The sequence below is a fragment of the Solanum verrucosum genome, unplaced genomic scaffold, assembly GCF_900185275.1.
Source record: "Solanum verrucosum unplaced genomic scaffold, falcon-dt-bn FXZP01000039.1, whole genome shotgun sequence".
Taxonomy (NCBI): Eukaryota; Viridiplantae; Streptophyta; class Magnoliopsida; order Solanales; family Solanaceae; genus Solanum; species Solanum verrucosum.
This window is the reverse complement of record NW_026020242.1, coordinates 1,222,796-1,240,967: the sequence shown is the minus strand read 5'-3', so window position 1 is coordinate 1,240,967 and position 18,172 is coordinate 1,222,796. Positions and strand designations below refer to the sequence as shown.

The 18,172-nt window shown below is 29.0% G+C and overlaps 2 protein-coding genes across 2 annotated transcripts in view; one reads left to right on the top strand and one right to left on the bottom strand.

Annotated features, from left to right (window-relative positions):
* Positions 1 to 2,643, bottom strand: part of LOC125832883 (uncharacterized) — a 43,698-nt gene extending 41,055 nt beyond the window's left edge. Inside the window, exon 1 of the mRNA XM_049512069.1 lies at positions 2,247 to 2,643. Within this exon, the coding sequence (XP_049368026.1) occupies positions 2,247 to 2,559 (313 nt within the window). The 5' untranslated portion in view covers positions 2,560 to 2,643. The remainder of the gene's footprint in view (positions 1 to 2,246) is intronic.
* Positions 2,644 to 3,600: 957 nt separating this feature from the next.
* Positions 3,601 to 5,632, top strand: LOC125832893 (uncharacterized). Its single transcript, XM_049512075.1, has 3 exons — positions 3,601 to 4,911; positions 4,988 to 5,034; positions 5,104 to 5,632. Exons 1-3 carry the CDS (start codon positions 3,601 to 3,603, stop codon positions 5,630 to 5,632), a joined length of 1,887 nt encoding a protein of 628 aa, XP_049368032.1.
* Positions 5,633 to 18,172: the final 12,540 nt, after the last annotated feature.

Below are 18,172 nucleotides of genomic sequence, written 5' to 3'. Positions count from 1 at the left end.
GACCTCTTTAGTTACCCATGTGTTCAGTTCCTCATACTTGCTCTTGATTACCCTGTACCAGAGGGCTATCAAAAAGGATTTTCTCAACCATAATGTTGATGTAATAATCACTGACAGCATAAATAGGAGAGATGAAAAGATAGGCCCATTTCCCAGGAGAGAGAAAAAATTTCCAAAAGTACTATCAAGTCCACGTAACTTGAACTTATGAAGCTTCCAAAACCATTCTCTTCTTGACATTGTCTTTGAACCAAACTCAAAGAGGAATCTATTGTGACCCATTCCGTAGATATTGAGTCCACGTTGTTGCTTCTAAGAGTAACTAGCCCACCGAACGAATCTCTGATAAAGTGGGGATATTGGTGATTTTATAGGAAGACTACCAACAACATTCCTGCTAAAGTTTGAACTGAGTTGAACTGGGTCCTCGAAAGATTTGAACGGTCCCCTTCTTTTCCTGGACTGAAGCTTCATTTATTTTCCTTATGTCTATTTATTTCTTCTGACAGTTTCTGGATATGGAAGATCTTACTCAGTAGTTTTTGGAGTATGTGTAATTGTCCTCTAGGCTTTGTAATTGTTAGAATAGAAATAGGAATAGGATTGTATATAGTAATCTACATGGAAAATATTGTAATGTAATGTCTATAAATAGGGCTCAGTGTAATAATGTAAATACAATTCGATAATATTTTTCTCCTCTATTTCTCAAAGTAATAAATGTTTTCTACTTCAACAGTAATGTCCATCTTGTATTGAATGTCAATTCAGGGATGATGATTACTGATCTCTTTTTCCCTTCGTTGCTTATGATGTTTATATATAGCCTGTTTGTTGTAGTTTCTTCCACAAAAGAACTATGAGAAATGATCCTGAAACTTCTAATCTTCTCACTGAGTTTTTTTTTTTTGAGAATGGTAACAGGCACACTGAGTTCCCTTTCACACTCGAGGCATCCCTCAAAGCATAGCATATCCACTCCATTGTCTTCTGGTTAAAATAAGTTCTTCTAATCATGTTTTGCCTCGTTTTGTCCAGTCATATCATACCTCTGTTCTTGATGCATTCTAGTAATATCATATGATTCAAAACCTATTACAAAGTAAAATTGTGTGGCCGTCCATCACCACATATGCTAAGAAATTTTTGTTGGGGTTGATGCTTGTTCGGCCTAGGCGGTAGGAAAATCCCTTTGGAAGGCAAATATTATTGAAGAAAGGTTAAACGAAATATCCTCGGGAAAAGTGCTAGGGGGGCATTTTATCTCAAACTTAGTGTTGTTCCTTACAACCTTCAAAATGAATTCCTTTGTGTGTTAGTTAATGAAGGTGTATTCAATTTTGGTTCGCTCGGCAAGGTTTAGATGGTCATGTGTTGGTAGCACAGCACGTCTTATATATTTGGGGCTTGACACTAATATCCAAAGAGGTGCAAGGGATTTAATCTTACGAATTTGAAATACCAGGACTAAATCCATCCATCCAAAGACATCTTTATTATATGGACGTGGGACTTAACTCCAATATCAAAAAAATAAAAAAATATCATGAATAATCAATCAAAGAATAAGTCAAAGAATGGTGTTAGCTACCATTCTAGCAGTTATTAAGTTAGAAAATTTACCTATAAGAAATTATCAACTTTAAAATTAATCCAAGCTGATTTTCAAATCTATAGAATTTATGTTTCATAAACATTTCAATACCAAGAGCTAAAACATGCAAGAGTATTATAATATACATATTTCATGAACAAAAGTAACAAATGCAGGGGCAGTTTTTATTTTTATTTTATAAAGTAATAATGCAGGGGCAAATTTACCTTGCTTCAAACGGTGTCATGGGACTTTTATTCGTGGACAAACTTTAAAAATTATATACAACATCATTTGAAACACAAGGGTTAACATAATAAGCAATTTGAATTTTGAGCCTGTCACTTAAAATATTAGATATTGGAAATCTTTGAACAGTTGACCTCCTACCAACCAAATCAGGAACAACAAATCCAACTGAGCTAGATCAATTCCTAAGTCATACAGAGAATAAAAATTTGAAACAATGTTGGAACAAACTCAAAAACCTAAGTTTGAAATATTACTCAGTCTCCTCTCAATTTTTTTTGGGCAACCTGCAGCTGCTTGATGCTATTTATTTATTTATCTTCTGTCTATAATTAAATTTAAAGGCTGAGACAGATTTCTCATAGGAGTATAATTATTCGGAATTTGAGAAAGTAATACGCACCAGACATTACAGAATCTGTGTAAGCATTTTCTTCGTGGAGGTAAGAGAGGAGCTCTGGGTTAGAACGAGAGTCATCACGGAGCCAGTAGTAGTTGTCTACTCTAACGTCCCCGAACAACTCCATATCGTGCCTCAGTTTCTTTGGCGTCGGCGGCGAAGGCGACTGCGACGGTGTGGTTTTTGCCATAGCTCGCAGGGAGAAAACGGAAGAAACTTTAGAGCGGAACCGAATTGACAGCTTAGCCCTGGTAGCAGCAACACAAGCAGAACCCAACACTAAAAACAATGGTCGCCCGACGCACGACTCAACCATTCAAAGCGGCGTTGGCGTGGCAATTCTTTTTGTTGGTATAGAACGGGTCTTACTAAAAGCTCCTTTCAAAAAGTTTTTGACCCTAGTCGACTTAAGGGGTCTTTTTGTGCTATATTTTTAACGGAAAAGGGTCAAAATTGTCCCTGAACTATGAGATATAGACCACTTATACCTTCTGTTACATTTTAGGATCAAAAATGCCCCTACCCTTATTCTAAGAGACCACAATTACTCTTAGGACTTAACAGAAGTGATTTGGCAAGCCACATGGCACTAATTCCGCCACATAGGCTTGCCAACTAGGATACCCACTAAAATTTTTTACCCAATTAATAATTCAACCCTAACCCATTTTTATTAGACCCACCCACTAAATTTAGGAGGGAAACGTCATATTTTTCACCTCATTCCATTTTCATTATTCAATTCACCAAGGAGAAATTTTTGAAGAACATATTTCACTTGAAGAATCTTTTCTTCTGGAATCTCGATCTAGAAGGTAAATTCTCTTCTATTTCAGTATGTAACTGATTTTTTGTTTACTTACAGTAGGATTTTAAACATTTTTCATAGTTGTATTTTGAAGTTAGGGTTTATATGCAAAATTGGTTTGCCAATATTTTAGTATATATTGATGTATATTCTGATGATTCTTCATATTTGAGATAAAATACTACTTTTCCTTCAATTTTACATGTGTTGGGATTTGATCTGTCAGGAGGAGTTAAAGTCTTGTATGTCTTTTATCTTGTTTTGAGGTCCCTTCTTGCTGTTTCTATGTTGGTATTGACAGATATTTAGGCTACATTCAAATAATTTAAGATTTTTATTCTCGAATCTGAATGTGTGGTCCCAATCTAAGTATTGTTTAATCCCTCTTTTTGGTGTTTTTTTACTGCTAAGTCACTTGCTTTGTTTTTATATGTTATAAAAGTCACTTTATTCTTGTTAGAAGCTTTTTTCTTATTTATATGTGCTTAGTTTATTAATGTGGGGTCCTATATATTTATGTTTTGCTATTTTTTTTGCAGAAAATTCAATATGGAAGATATGAATGTTGATCTTTTATTTCACCATGGAGGTAAATGGACTTTAAAACCTCACCTACTATATGATGAGAGGTATGTTCATTCTTTGAGGGCCTTTAATTCCAATCACCTAAATTTGATTGACATAAAAGAGGTGTTTGAAAATAACTTGAGTTTTGTATTAGTTAAACAAGTACTTGTAAAAGGACCTTCTGGAAATTTGTTTTTGGTTCAAGATTCTGATGGAATTAGGATACTTCAGGAGTTACTAACTGAAGCGTTTAGGGTAGTTCATGTATTTACTATTGATGATAATGAAGAAATTGTTTTTGCCCCTAACATTATCAATCATAGTGAAACATATCATGTTCAGTGTGAGTATGGGACTGACGCCGAGTCAGAAAGTGATGATGGTTTGGTTGATCCTACTTCAGATGGTGAGTATGACTTTGATGAATTAGAGATCATTAAGATGCAAAAAAACAAGGAAGTCAATGCTAATCTAAGTCATTACAAAGACCTTTTTCTTAATGTGACCTTTAAGAACTTAGATGATGCTAGGAAAACTTGTAATTTATATGCCCTGGCGACTAAAAAACCTTTGAAAGTTGCAAAAAGTGACCGAAAAAGATTAAGATACAGATGCATAGAGGGTTGTCCATTTGCAATTCTTGTTTCACTTGATGGTAAAGGTCCAGGATATAAACTTAAGACTTTTAAGCAAGAACACAACTGTGAAGAGGCATTACACAATCCTAGAGCTACCACAAACACTTTATCCCATTATTTCAAAAGCAAAGTTCAGAATAATCCCAAGTATGCGCTGAAGGATATGAAACAAGACTTGATGGATAATTTCAACTTAAATACTAATGATTCAAAGTTGAAAAGGGCCAAGAGAATGGCCCTTCAAAAAATGCAAGGCAGTTTTTTGGATGAATACAACAGATTGGAGGCGTATGCAAATGAGATTAGAATGACTAATCCCAGTAGTGATGTGGTGATTAACTTATCAAAAGATGCAATGGTACAAGGAAAAAGAAAATTTCTCAGAATGTACATATGTTTTAATGCAATGAAGGTTGGATGGAAAGAAGGATTAAGACCACTCATAGGACTTGATGGGACATTTTTAAAGGGCCAATGCAAGGGGCAATTACTGGTGGCTATGGCACAAGACTGCGATAACTCTTTCTATCCATTGGTGTGGGCTATAGTGGATAAGGAGACCACTACGACATGGACATGGTTCTTACAGTTGTTGGAGAAGTCATTGAATCTGAAGAATGGTGATAGCATCACATTTATGTCTGACATGCAGAAGGTAAGTACTAATTTGTGTTTATGTAACCTAATAATATACAGTTTTTTATAAGTACTAATTGGTTTGACATGTACAGGGATTACTGAATGCAGTGGAAAATGTCCTTCCATTATCAAACCATAGGTACTATTAAGATGTTTTTAAGTGCTATCTTGGTTTTGCTAACTAACATGAACTTCTAATTATTTATAGATATTGTGTAAGACATGTTGAGGCCAATTGGATGAAGAGATTTAGGACCGGAAAGATGAAGAAACTTATGTGGTGGGCTGCTTGGTGTACTTATGAAGAAGATTTTAAGGACCAATTGAATGCTCTTGGTGCATTATCAGAGGAAGCTGCTAAAGATTTGGTCAAGTTTCCACCACAAAAATGGTGCAGAACATATTTTGATACTTTGTGCAAAAATCAGTTGGTAGATAATAATTTCACTGAATCCTTCAACTCTTGGATCTTGGTACCTAGAGGCAAGCCTATCTTGAAGATGCTTGAAGAGATTAGAGACAAAATAATGAACAGGTTGAGAAAGAAGGAAAAAGAGGCAGAAACATGGAACATTCATTACAAACACAGTCCTAAGTGTATGGAATTGTTCATTGCCTACAGTAAGATTGCCAACTTATGCAAGCTTGAGTTTAATGGGGACCTTGGGTTTGAAGTGTCTGAGGGTGAAGATAGGCACATAGTGAATATTGTGGAGAAGAAGTGCAGTTGCAGGTAAATAGATTAATTAAGACTATTATGTAACTGTGATTATGTAATATTCACACGAACTAATTATTGCTTTTCATTTTAGGTCTTGGTAGTTGACTGGCATCCCATGCCCTCATGCCATCAAAGCATTGCGCTACAAAAATATTGAGCCTCGAGATGAAATAAGTTGGTGGTACACTAAAGAAGCCTATCTTAAAACATACGGGGCCAAGTTGTTGCCTATGAGAGGTGAACAATTCTGGCAAGTATTGCCAGAACATGCCATGGACCCACCTGATCTTGTAAAAACTGTTGGAAGGCCAAAATTTAAAAGAGATAGAGAAAAAAATGCAGCAATCAAAAGATTTGGAGAGTGGTCTCACTCAAGAAAAGGAACTAAGATGACACTTAGCAAGTGTGGTTCACAAGCTCACAATGCAAGGTCTTGCAAGGTAACAATTTTTTAATTTAAAAGTTAGCTATATAATGTTCATATGAACTAATTTAATGACTTATTTAAAAATATTTTAGGCTAGTGAGGAAGGCAGCATTTCAAGTCTTAAGAGGAAGAGGGGCAGGACTGAAGAGGCAGAACAAGATGAAGAAGTTTTTGATGTCAATAGTTCAGCCCCTCAACTAACTCAAGAAGGATTTGAAAGTGACATATATGCACCAAGACAGAGACAATATGAACCTTTTGGTCCTACTAGAGAACTTGAAAGTGATCCTATTTTAAGGCCTCGTATAATTTTTGAAGAGTTAACAAGGCTTAAGATGAGGCAGAACCAACAAACAAGATCTGCCAATAGAGTGATCACTTTCAGAGGTGATCATAGAGGAGTGAGTGAGCCTACATATTTGCCTTACTCACCCACTAAAGTCACATGGAAAGGAAAAGAAGCTATGACTAGTAATCAGTTGGAAAGGGCAAGAGAGAAGAAGGTGGGGAAGTTGAAGACCAAGAAAGCAAATGGAAGATCCCAAATTTAGACTCTTGGTAGTTGGAAGTATTAAGTATATGTCAGCTTCTGTTAAAAAAAAAAATTGAGATACCGAAATGTTGGTTTTTGTATGATCTGGCAAGTGCAAACAATGGCATTACTATTTTATTTTGTTGTTATGTTATGGATGTAAACAATACACAACTGCTTATGTTTTATTTTGAATCGAAGCTTTGTTTTGAATGAATATTTGTTTGGCCAGTTTTTGTTTCAGGTTCTTGGTCTGTTTTGGGTTAGTTAAGGTGTTAACTGTTATGGTTTGAATTACAGTATTGTTGTTTGGCCAATTTTTGAAATTTGACAGGTGATTAGCAATTATATTGTTGCTTGCTGCAGTTAAGTTGTTGTTATGGTATGAATACCTTTATATTTTTTTTTTGTGTTGCTCTCCTGGAGAATTCTTTAGCCGCCGAAGTCAGTGACTGAAATTGATCTGATCTTATGGACAACGAAAGCATCTGGTAACTTTGTTCCTGTTTGTTTTGCTATGGCGGATGCGTATTTGATCGAACAGATTCATGGATATTCGACAAGGAATGATATTGATCCAGATCACAATTCAGGGGTGGATTAATCAAGGCTTGCGGGTGTTCCGGGTGAAAGCTCATCTTATGTTTCTCACTAATGTGGTTGCTTGGAGTAGTATGATATTAGCGTTACGCATACGGGCAGGCACTTGTGGTTTTTTGAGCAAATGGAGAAGGCTAATGTCAGGCTTGATGGAATTACTTTTTTTAGGCTTTTGAAAGCTTGTAGTCACGCTGGACTAGTTGATGAAGCACATATATATACTTTTCTCGTATGAGTGATCATCACTACGCTTGCTTGATAGATGTATTAAGTAGGGTAGGAAGATTGCATCAAGTGTATAACTAGGAAATGCAGTGAAAGTGACTGCGAAAGTCATCATGCTGCAAAGATTCTATAGTTTTCTTGTTATACATATAAATGATTCTGTCTCTTTATTGAAACAGACAGACAGAGACGTCTATCGTGAAGTTCCATGTAATTTTAACTCGATCCACCTCTAATGGAAATATCCTAAATCAAACTATACTTTTAATAAAATTTCTAATTTCGTCACAAAAGCACCTGAGCTCTCTTTCATTATCTCATTAATTTAACTTCTTTCCTTATTTGATTTCTTTTATAATTTTCCCCTAAAAGTTCTGTCAAGACAATTGAAAATTGAATCGTCACCTGTATGTATCTCCCAAAAAATCCCTCCCTTTTTATTTGTAAAATCTTGACAGCCAAGAAGAAAAAAGATTCAATTTTTGCTACACCCTTTAATCGTTAATGCAGTATTATACTTGAGTCTCTTGTAAAGTTTTCAAGATTTGCCTGCTCCAAGAAAGGTTTAACACCTTAGGAGGCGAGTTAACAGTTGGAGTTGTTAGTGATGAAGATATTGTAGCTACTGAACCTTAGAGTTTTTTTGCGCTCTTTGCTTTTGATGATCTTTTGGCCTTCAATATTCTATTACTCAATTGATGCAGTACTACTCTTTATATTGTTCATCTAAAATTGGACTTAGACGATCTTAAATATAGCAGAATGGACACTACTATGATAACTTGATACACCACGATTTCAACTAAGAAAGAGCAAGTGTTTTTGACCTACTCTGACAATCAGTAGGGTGTCTTGATTCAAGTTTATGAAGGTGAAATAGCTTACCTCTCGTTTCAGTTGATCGATTACGTTAGTCCTAATCAAAGCAAAATTTCGTTGCTTTCTCAAGATCATCGGGATTGATTTCAAAGCTAAAGCGAAATTTCATGGTCGTCTTTATACCTCAAGCTTGGGTTGTAGCTATGAGGTTGAACTGACCGTTCCATCTGCAGTCTACATGTTCTGTTTCAAACCCAATATTATATGTTGCGCCAAAATTGACAAGGAGAAGGTACACTAATATGTTGCTTCTTTAAGGAGTTGTAAACGTCCCAAAGTTTATGAAGGCAAACATATATGTACATTGATGAAGTTATAAAAAAGAAGGGAATAAATCAAAGTAATAGCTAATTGATGAAGTTGTAAATAAGTAGGGAAAGCAAAAGATTTTTATATTTTTGTGGGTTAATCCAACAAAAATGGGTTAGGACTGAATTATTAATTGGGTCAAAAAATTTAGTGGGTATCCTAGTTAGCAAGCCTAGGTGGCGGATTTAGTGCCATGTGGCTTGCCAAATCACTTCTGTTAAGTCCTAAGGGTAATTGTGGTCTCTTAGAATAACGGTAGGGGCATTTTTTATCCTAAAATGTAACAGAGGGTATAAGTGGTCTATATCTCATAGTTCAGGGGCAATTTTGACCCTTTTCCGTATTTTTAATTAGATAAGTTTTTACTACTTTTAGTTGGTTATAAAATGTGGGATAACTAATTTCATGATTAATAATTATAATTGAGATAAGTATTTTTATTTATGGGTGTAATATTAATCTTATGATAACTTATTCACGATGAAATATAAAATAACAAAAGTACATTTTTAAACCCTCTTTTATACATTACCTTTCATACATATATATTTAATGTATAATAGGTGAAATGGTCTAACAGACCCTAATACTTTGGTCGTATTGTAAACTAGATTTTTATACTTACGACTTTGTCTACTGAACACATAAACTTGATGAAACACAATATTTTAAAGGTCATTTTACATCAATAATCTATATATATATATATATATATATATATATAATAGGAGAGGTGATAGTGCTTAGGTGTCAGTGCCACATTAATCTCACATTTTTTGCTTTTAAAAATCAATTAACAATTAATTCTATATACAACAATCCGTGGAAAAAATTGAAATCAGTTTTAATTATACACGTGTCATCTTCTTAGTTAATCACTATTTTTACATTTAAAATAATAATAATAATAATAATAATAATATATATATATATTATATATATATAATAAGCCACAATGCAAATATATATAAAGTATTTAGTTACATTGTAACTATCTTGTTAGCTTTCAACCAAAAGCTAACAAGATTTTTAGTTACATATTTATTCTTTGGTTAAATAATAAATATGTCATTGTATGAGCTATTTATTACTCATTCCTTTTGAATTTGTTAATCTGATTTTGATCTGACACATAATTTACGAAAGTAAATTAGAAAATAAATTAGATTTTGAGAAAAAACATTAAGTGATACTTGAAGTTGTCCCAGATTTTCAAAAAGACATATTAATTTTGCGTGCATCCTATTACCCCACAAAACATTCAAAATCACAATAAATACACATTTTTTACACAATATTTCCACTTTGGACAAAAATATCCTTCGAATGTGCAATTTCTTAAAAACAAAAAGTCGGACCCATTATTGATGTATTGAAGGATGCTTTGGTAATTCCCTATGATGAATTCGTTTTGTTTGTTTCTTTTAAATTTATTTTACTATACTAAATAATTGTATAAAATATTATGAATCACGATAATTAATTACTTAAATATTTAAAAGATATAAAAATATATAAAAGATCTTACTGACTCTTCAAATTTTACCGGTGACACATAAATTGGAACAAATGAAATAGTATATATTATTTGAAAATTTCTTAGAAAGTACTATAAATTACAGTAATTAACAGCTAGAAATATTTCAAAGACAAAAAAAATTGATTGAATCTCAATTTTTTTTAGTATTACATAAATTGAGAAAGAAGAAATGACCTCTATTATTTGAAAATGGCGTAAAAATATTACAAATCATACCATAAGAATTAACAATTTAAAATTTTAAAAGACTTTAATACTTTATACTTATTCTATTTCCACTTTGGACAAAAATATCCTCTCAATATGCATATTTTTTTAAACAAAAAGTGGGACCCATTATTGATGTATTCAAGGATGCTTTGGTAATTTTCCTATGATGAATTCATTTTGTTTGTTGTTTAATTTTTTTTAAATAATTGTATAAAATATTATAAATCACAATAATTATTTACTTAAATACTCAAAAGATATAAAAATATGTAAAAGATCTGATTAACTCTTCAAATTTTATCGGTGACACATAAATTGGACAAATGAAATAATATATATTATTTGAAAATTACATAGAAAGTACAATAATTTACAGTAATTAACAATAGAATATTTTAAAGACAAAAAAATTAATTGAATCTCAAAATTTATTAGTACCACATAAATTGAGAAAGAAGAAATAACATTTATTATTTCAAAATTGCATAAAAGATATTACAAATCATACAACAATAATTAGCAATTTAGAATGTTAAAAGCCATAAAAAATTTTTTACCATAGTTAACAATAATTAAAAATTTAAACTATTTTAAATTAATATTAAAGTTTGATTAACTCTTTAATTTTGTCTTTGTCACATAAATTGAAACAAAATATGATACATATTGCACGGGCCCCGATGTCTAATATATATATATAAATAAAAAATAGGAGAGGTGATAGTGCTTAGGTGTCAACGCCACAATTAATCTCACATTTTTTGCTTTTAAAAATCAATTAACAATTAATTATATATACAACAATCCGTGAAAAAAAATTTGAAATCAGTTTTAATTATACACGTGTCATCTTCTTAGTTAATCACTATTTTTACATTTAAAATAATAATTAATTAAAAAAATATTAACATTTGTCAGCATTTGGAAATATGTACGTGTCAACTTCTTAATTTTTTAAATATCTTACATATATACAGCAATCAATAAAATAAATTCAAGGCAGTTTTACATATACACGTGTCAATATTAAAAATAAATTATACACGTGTCAATTTTAAAATTAATTATATATATATATATATATCAATCCGTAAAAAGAATTCAAGTTAAATTTAACGTTAACTATATATATATATATTTTTATTTTAATTTATGTCATATTATGGAATTTGAGAAGTTATTGAAATTTTTATATGATTTTAAAAATATTTTAAATTTTTAGCTATTGTGATTTGTAGTACTTTTTTTAACATAATTTTGAAAAAAATATTTATTACTCTGTTTGTTCTAATTTATGTGGCACACGCAGAATTTTAAATATTAAGCATTTTTATATGTCTCTTTAATATATTAAGTTGTTAATTATTGTATTTTATTGTACATTTTGAACCTAATTTTTTAATAATATATGTTATTTGCCATGTCCCAATTTATGTGACATTAATTGATAGATTTGTTGGAGTCGAGAGATTTATTTTGTTAATTATTGTAATTTATAGTTTTTTTTTTCCGTCAATTTCAAACAATATATGTTGTTAATTGATAAAATACTTTTAATGTAATTTTTAAATAAAAATATGTGTGACTCTCCATGTCCCAATTTATGTGGCACATGTAAAGTTTTGACAATTAACCAAAATTTTAATACATTTAAAAAAATATTTTTAAGTCGTTAAATTTTAAGTAATTTAAATTGTTGTATTTTTTATTACAATTTATAATGCTTTTAAAGTAGTTTAAATATTGTACTATTTATTATGATTTATAACACTTTTTTTTAAAATTTATGTCATATTATGGAATTTGAGAAGTTATTGAAATTTTTATATGATTTTAAAAATATTTTAAATTGTTAGCTATTGTGATTTGTAGTACTTTTTTTTAACATAATTTTGAAAGTAATATTTATTACTCTATTTGTTCTAATTTATGTGGCACATGCAGAATTTTAAATATTAACCTTTTTTTATGTCTCTTTAATATATTAAGTTGTTAATTATTGTATTTTTTAGTACATTTTGAACCTAATTTTTTAATACTATATGCTATTTGCCATGTCCCAATTTATGTGGCATTAATTGATAGATTTGTTGGAGTCGAGAGATTTATTTTGTTAATTATTGTAATTTATAGTTTCTTTTTCGTCAATTTCAAACAATATATGTTGTTAATTGATAGATTTTTTGGAGTGGACTATTTTTTTTATTAATTATTGTAATTTATTGTTTCTTTTTCGTCAATTTCAAACAATATATGTTGTTTATATAATCTATTTTATGTGGTTCCAATAGAATTTAGAGACTCAATTAAATTTTTTATATAAGTTTTAAATAATTAAGCTGTTAATTATTGTAATGTATAGTATTACTTATATTATTTTTAAATATATTTAAATATTATATGTTAGGTTTTTTATCCTAATTTATATGGCATTGATAGAATTTAAAGTGTCAAATAATTGTTAATTATTGTAATAGATAATATGGAGTATTTAAGTCATTTATAGTAGAGTAATTAATATATAATATGTAGTATTTAAGTGTTATATTATGGAATTTGAGAAGTTATTGAAATTTTTATATGATTTTAAAAAAAAATTAAATTCATAACTATATATTTCAATGTACAAGATTTTGATAAAATAAAATCTTTAAAGTTAAATTATAATGTTTTTGAAATTTAAATTATTAAAACATATATAATGATTTTATAGAAAAAAATAATATCATATAAAATTAAATGAAAAGGATAATAAATTCAACTTTTACCATGATAAGGTTGAAAAATATTATTTAAGTGGAAGGAGGTGGGGCCCACTTATATATTTTATATAGTAAGTATTGGACATTTGTAATGATTTAATTGGAACAATGGTAGTAAATCCTAGACTCTTCTAATATATAGTAATATTACCACAATCCTATAGCCGACATTAATATTACAATTTACTGCCGTTCAGTTGCGTACTATAGAATTACGTGCCTCAAGTACCAAATAGCAATATATGTCACCATTAACCTGTAATTATGTAATAAAAATAAATCAAAAGCAATTTTAATTAAGAGCAGTTTTTAGTAAAGAGGTTCCATAACTCCCAATTATCTTATTCATAATTCATAAACTTCCGGATAGACTATTTCTCAACTCACTTATAATGTACATATATAAAGATACCATGTGTGTCAAACTAAACATGTTTATGCCGAGTTTCACAATATAAAATATGGCTTTTCAATATAACACAATATCTGAAATTATCAATAACTCAATGAACTGGAATTTAAAAGTTCGCGTTGTTTGTTTCTAGACAACGCCCGATAAATACAAGCCAGATATTCCATATTCTATGGAATTGATTTTGCAAGATGAAAAAGGTATGATTTAAATCAACTTTCTGAATTTAATTTTATTATTATACATTAATGATAATTATTAATGCTTAACAAAATTTTGTTTGCATATAGGGTGATCAGATACATGCATCTATTGACAAGTACACAAAAAAGTATTTCAGAGACAAGATTTATGATCATGATATATATCGGATGAAATATTTTGTCATAGCATCTTATCACTCTAAATTTAAATCTAATTCTCATAAACACAAGCTTATATTTACTCAAAATACTATTGTGATTAAACTTGAAGATTCCTCTTTTCATATGGATGTTTTTAAGTTATGCACTTTCGAAGAAGTGGAAATTCAGCACAACACCGACGAAAATCAACTAATTGATAAATAATAATCTATATTATATACTTCATTTCATTTTATTGAAAATATTATAACTAAAAATTTAATTATTTTTCAAGATGTTGTTGGACATGTTGTCTCATATGAACCAATTCAATTGTCAAAGCAAGGAGACAACAATAAGTCTTTCATGAATATTGTTGTAGAAGATGAAAAGTAAGTATTATTAAACAACTAGTTAACATGTTTGCGCTTCGCGCGATCATAACAAATATTTTTAAGACAATTTCTTTTATAAATTAGCACATACTAAAAAAGAAGAAATATGATCAATACTTTGGTAAAAGCTTTAAAATGTTTATGATAATTGTTTCAATTTATAAGATACTATTTTCGTCTTATTTTGTTGGGGTAAAAAGAATATGTTTAATATTTTGAAAAAAAAAATGCTAACTTAATTTTCTGCTTAATTGTTTATTTGTCATGGATCATCAAATGAAACGTAAATAATCTTTCCTCCTCGTTTTTTAAGAGTAGGAATGCTTATTTTATATAAGGAACTACTAAACTTAGACCCTTTTAAATATAATTCTTCAATATGATTTATTTAACAAAAAATATACTTGTTAGGTACGTAATCTTTTATAAAATTCTTTATTTTTTTAAAAAAAACTGTGCAAGTTAAAATATGAAAAATAACAAAAAGCATGTCAATAGTAATACAAAGGGAAGACCGACTAACTATTTTCTAATCAAATAAAATATAAATATAAAAAATCGTAATAATAAAATTGAAAAGCAATCAATATTAATACTTCAACAAACAACTCGATACAAAATATATCGTCATTTTTATTTGTTTTAATTATCAAAGAATAATTATACAAATAATAAATAGTGAATATTTTAACTTTTGAGGAGTTACAAAACTCACTAAATATATAATTATTTAGAGAAAGTCACAATTTAAATAATGACAAAAAAAAACAAAGAATGGGAGAAAAAGAATAAGTAGGACTTTTAGTATATAAGAGTTTCTGCTATCATTTGTTTTTATATCATATCGAAATTATTTATAATTTTTTTCGTCTTCACACAAATAATAAAAAAAGTTTATCTTTATTTACTCAATATATTTCACTAAAATAATACTTCAATTCATTTTAGTGTGTATTTTGTATGTTTTGTTGAGGTCATTTATTTAATTACTAAAAAGTTAGAAAATATAAAAATACATTTCATTATTTTAGTACAAACTTTAAAATCTTGAGTTTTAATAAATAATACTTACTCCCTCTATTTCAAAATAAGTGAATTGTTGAGCCCTTTTTCATAGTTCAAAATAAGTGAATTGTTCCAAGTTTAAGAGAGATGTTGAAAAATTCTTCCATTTTTGCCCTCATTTACAATGTTAAATAATTATAAAAGAAATGACTTTTTAAATACAGAATGTGTACATAACGTCATCAGGAAAATAAATTATTTATTTTAAAGTTATTTAGAGCACTCATTTATGAAATAGATAAATGACCTAATTTTGAGTAATTTTAATATATGATGTAAATGAAAGAAAAATGGAAAGAAGTCTTAAAAAAAGAGAGAAAGAATTAAGTAAAAGGAAATTGAGGAGACATGTTATTTTATCAAAAAATATAAATATATATAAAAAAATTATAAGTCATGAGATGGATCAACCCTTTAATAAAAAGAACAACGCAACATAGTAGTATTTCCCTATTAATTTTAAACAAAATTAGAGTATGTCTTGTTACCAAAAGCTTACAACCACAAATAAAGAAAAAAATATGCTCCCATGAAAATGTTCTACGTGTAAATCTTGAATAGCTGATGTGAAAATGATAGACTAAAATCTAAATCTATTATATGTTGGGAAAACTAAATGTAGAGGTAATGAAAAGAATCGTAGAAAGGAGTTGAGGAGATATGTCATTATTTAAGTAGAAAAAGTGAATAAACAGAGGTTTTTGTAATTTATGAGATGTAGTTAGCTGTAATAAATATTATATATATTTTTTAGTTATCAAACAAATTAATTAATGAAGAGAGTAAACTCATTTTTTGAGTTTCATAATCAACTTAAACAAATATCAATTTTCTCTAAAACTTAAGAAAATATGTTCATTGTAATTAGATATTGGCAGAACAAACTTGGTTCATTCTGAAAAATTTCATTAAATTAGAAGAACTAAATGTTTTGTGAAATTTGAATCCAACAATAATATATATCGACTAATTTTACACAAGTGTTAACAAATAAGAAACAAAAATTTAATGGAGGGGGAACTCATCTCCTTTTTAGTCAATTCAAAATCCACAAAAGAAAAAAATGTGTTATATCATCTAAATTAGAATGAAAAGAAGCGGATAAAGCTAAACAAAAGATGATAGAATCTTGATTGAGAAATTATGTCATATTAACATGTTATATACATAATATATATCGATATAAAATATGAATTGTATATGCAAAAGACAAAAGTTTATATAATGAAAATATCAAAGGTTTTCTTTAAGCAACAAAATAATCCGTGGAAGATCACGTTGCCCTTGATACAAAAAGTGTGCTTTGTAATATAATCGTGTTTTTGAAGGGTACATATCTTGATGGATAAATAATTAATTGAAAAATTATATAAGCAACAATAAGTGCATCTATATATTTGTAAATTATTGAAACTTCTACTTTTTCAAATTTTACTCTTTCCAACTCTTGATGAATCTCCCATCGTCATTAAACTTTCTTCTTCATTTTGATGACTTGTAGCGAATTAATTTTTGAATCTCTTTTGACGAATCTTATACCGCCTTCAAACTTTCTTCTTCATCTTGATAAACTTTTGCTTGGCAATTCTAACACAAGAAGAAATTCTAAAAAATATATCTATAATCTTCATAAAAGCTGAAAAACAAAAAAAATAATATTAACAATATGAAGTTGGAGAAAATAGAAATGGACATGCAACAACACCATAGATGATTGTTATTTATAGATGAGAATTAAGTAGAAGAAAGTTGAGGAGACATATTATTTAATTAGAGAATTCAAATAGGTAGAGGTTTTTTTGTAGCTTTCATGTGATATAATTATATGTAATGAATATGATTGATTTTTTAATTTTTTAATGAATTGATTAATGAAAAAAAAAATGAATGGAAAAACTCAAAAAAGGAAGAAAAAAGATAAATAGCTTTCTAGGCCATTGAGAGGTGCCACATCATCTTGTTTATAGAGACCTTTATTATATATATAGATTTTTGTAATTAATTAAGTAATACAACCTTTTATATAAATTAAATAATAAAGATAAATTATTAAAAAAATATTTTTTTTCGTAATTGTAATTAGAAGAAGGACAATTTTTTTTTATTAATAATAGAAATAAGAGAGGTATGAATTATGAATAATTACTCCTTGTAAGTTGGCATGTGAAGAGTCTTTGTTGTAAATGTTTTTCCATTAATATAATATTTATTGTAATAAATTAAATAATTGACTTTTACAATAAAATAATTAATTTAAATAAAAAGAAAGGCCAAAAAAATGAGAAAAAAGATAAATACATATGGAGATCATAGAGAGGTGTCACATCACCTTGTCTATGTTTCTCCTTTATATTATATTAAGATTTTCATTTAATAGGGTATAGACCATTATTTTATATTTTCATAACATTGTTCACGTAGGAAAAATAATCTTCCTACCACTTTATGGGGTGATCTCGCCTTTCAAATGCAATCACATTTATCTGGATCAACAGATGAACCATTAATTGTTGTTCTTCAATTAATGAAGACACACAAATTTAGAGGTATGAAGTTTAAAATTATTATTTTGTTACATAGTTGTTTATCATTATTCCAAATATATTTATCTAACTTTATAAATCTTATAAATTATTTTACAGATACCTATTCTATTCGTAGTTGCTAGTACCAAATCAAACTATGGGTTAATACAGATCTACCACAATCTTCTGATTTTAAAAACAAGCATCAGGCGAATATGAGAAGGTTTCACAAACAAGTTCACAACAACATATTTCAATTTCTGAGGAGTTATCTACAGGAATGATGTCTTTTAAATTTATTAAAGATTTCCTTCAACTCACTGAAGTGAGT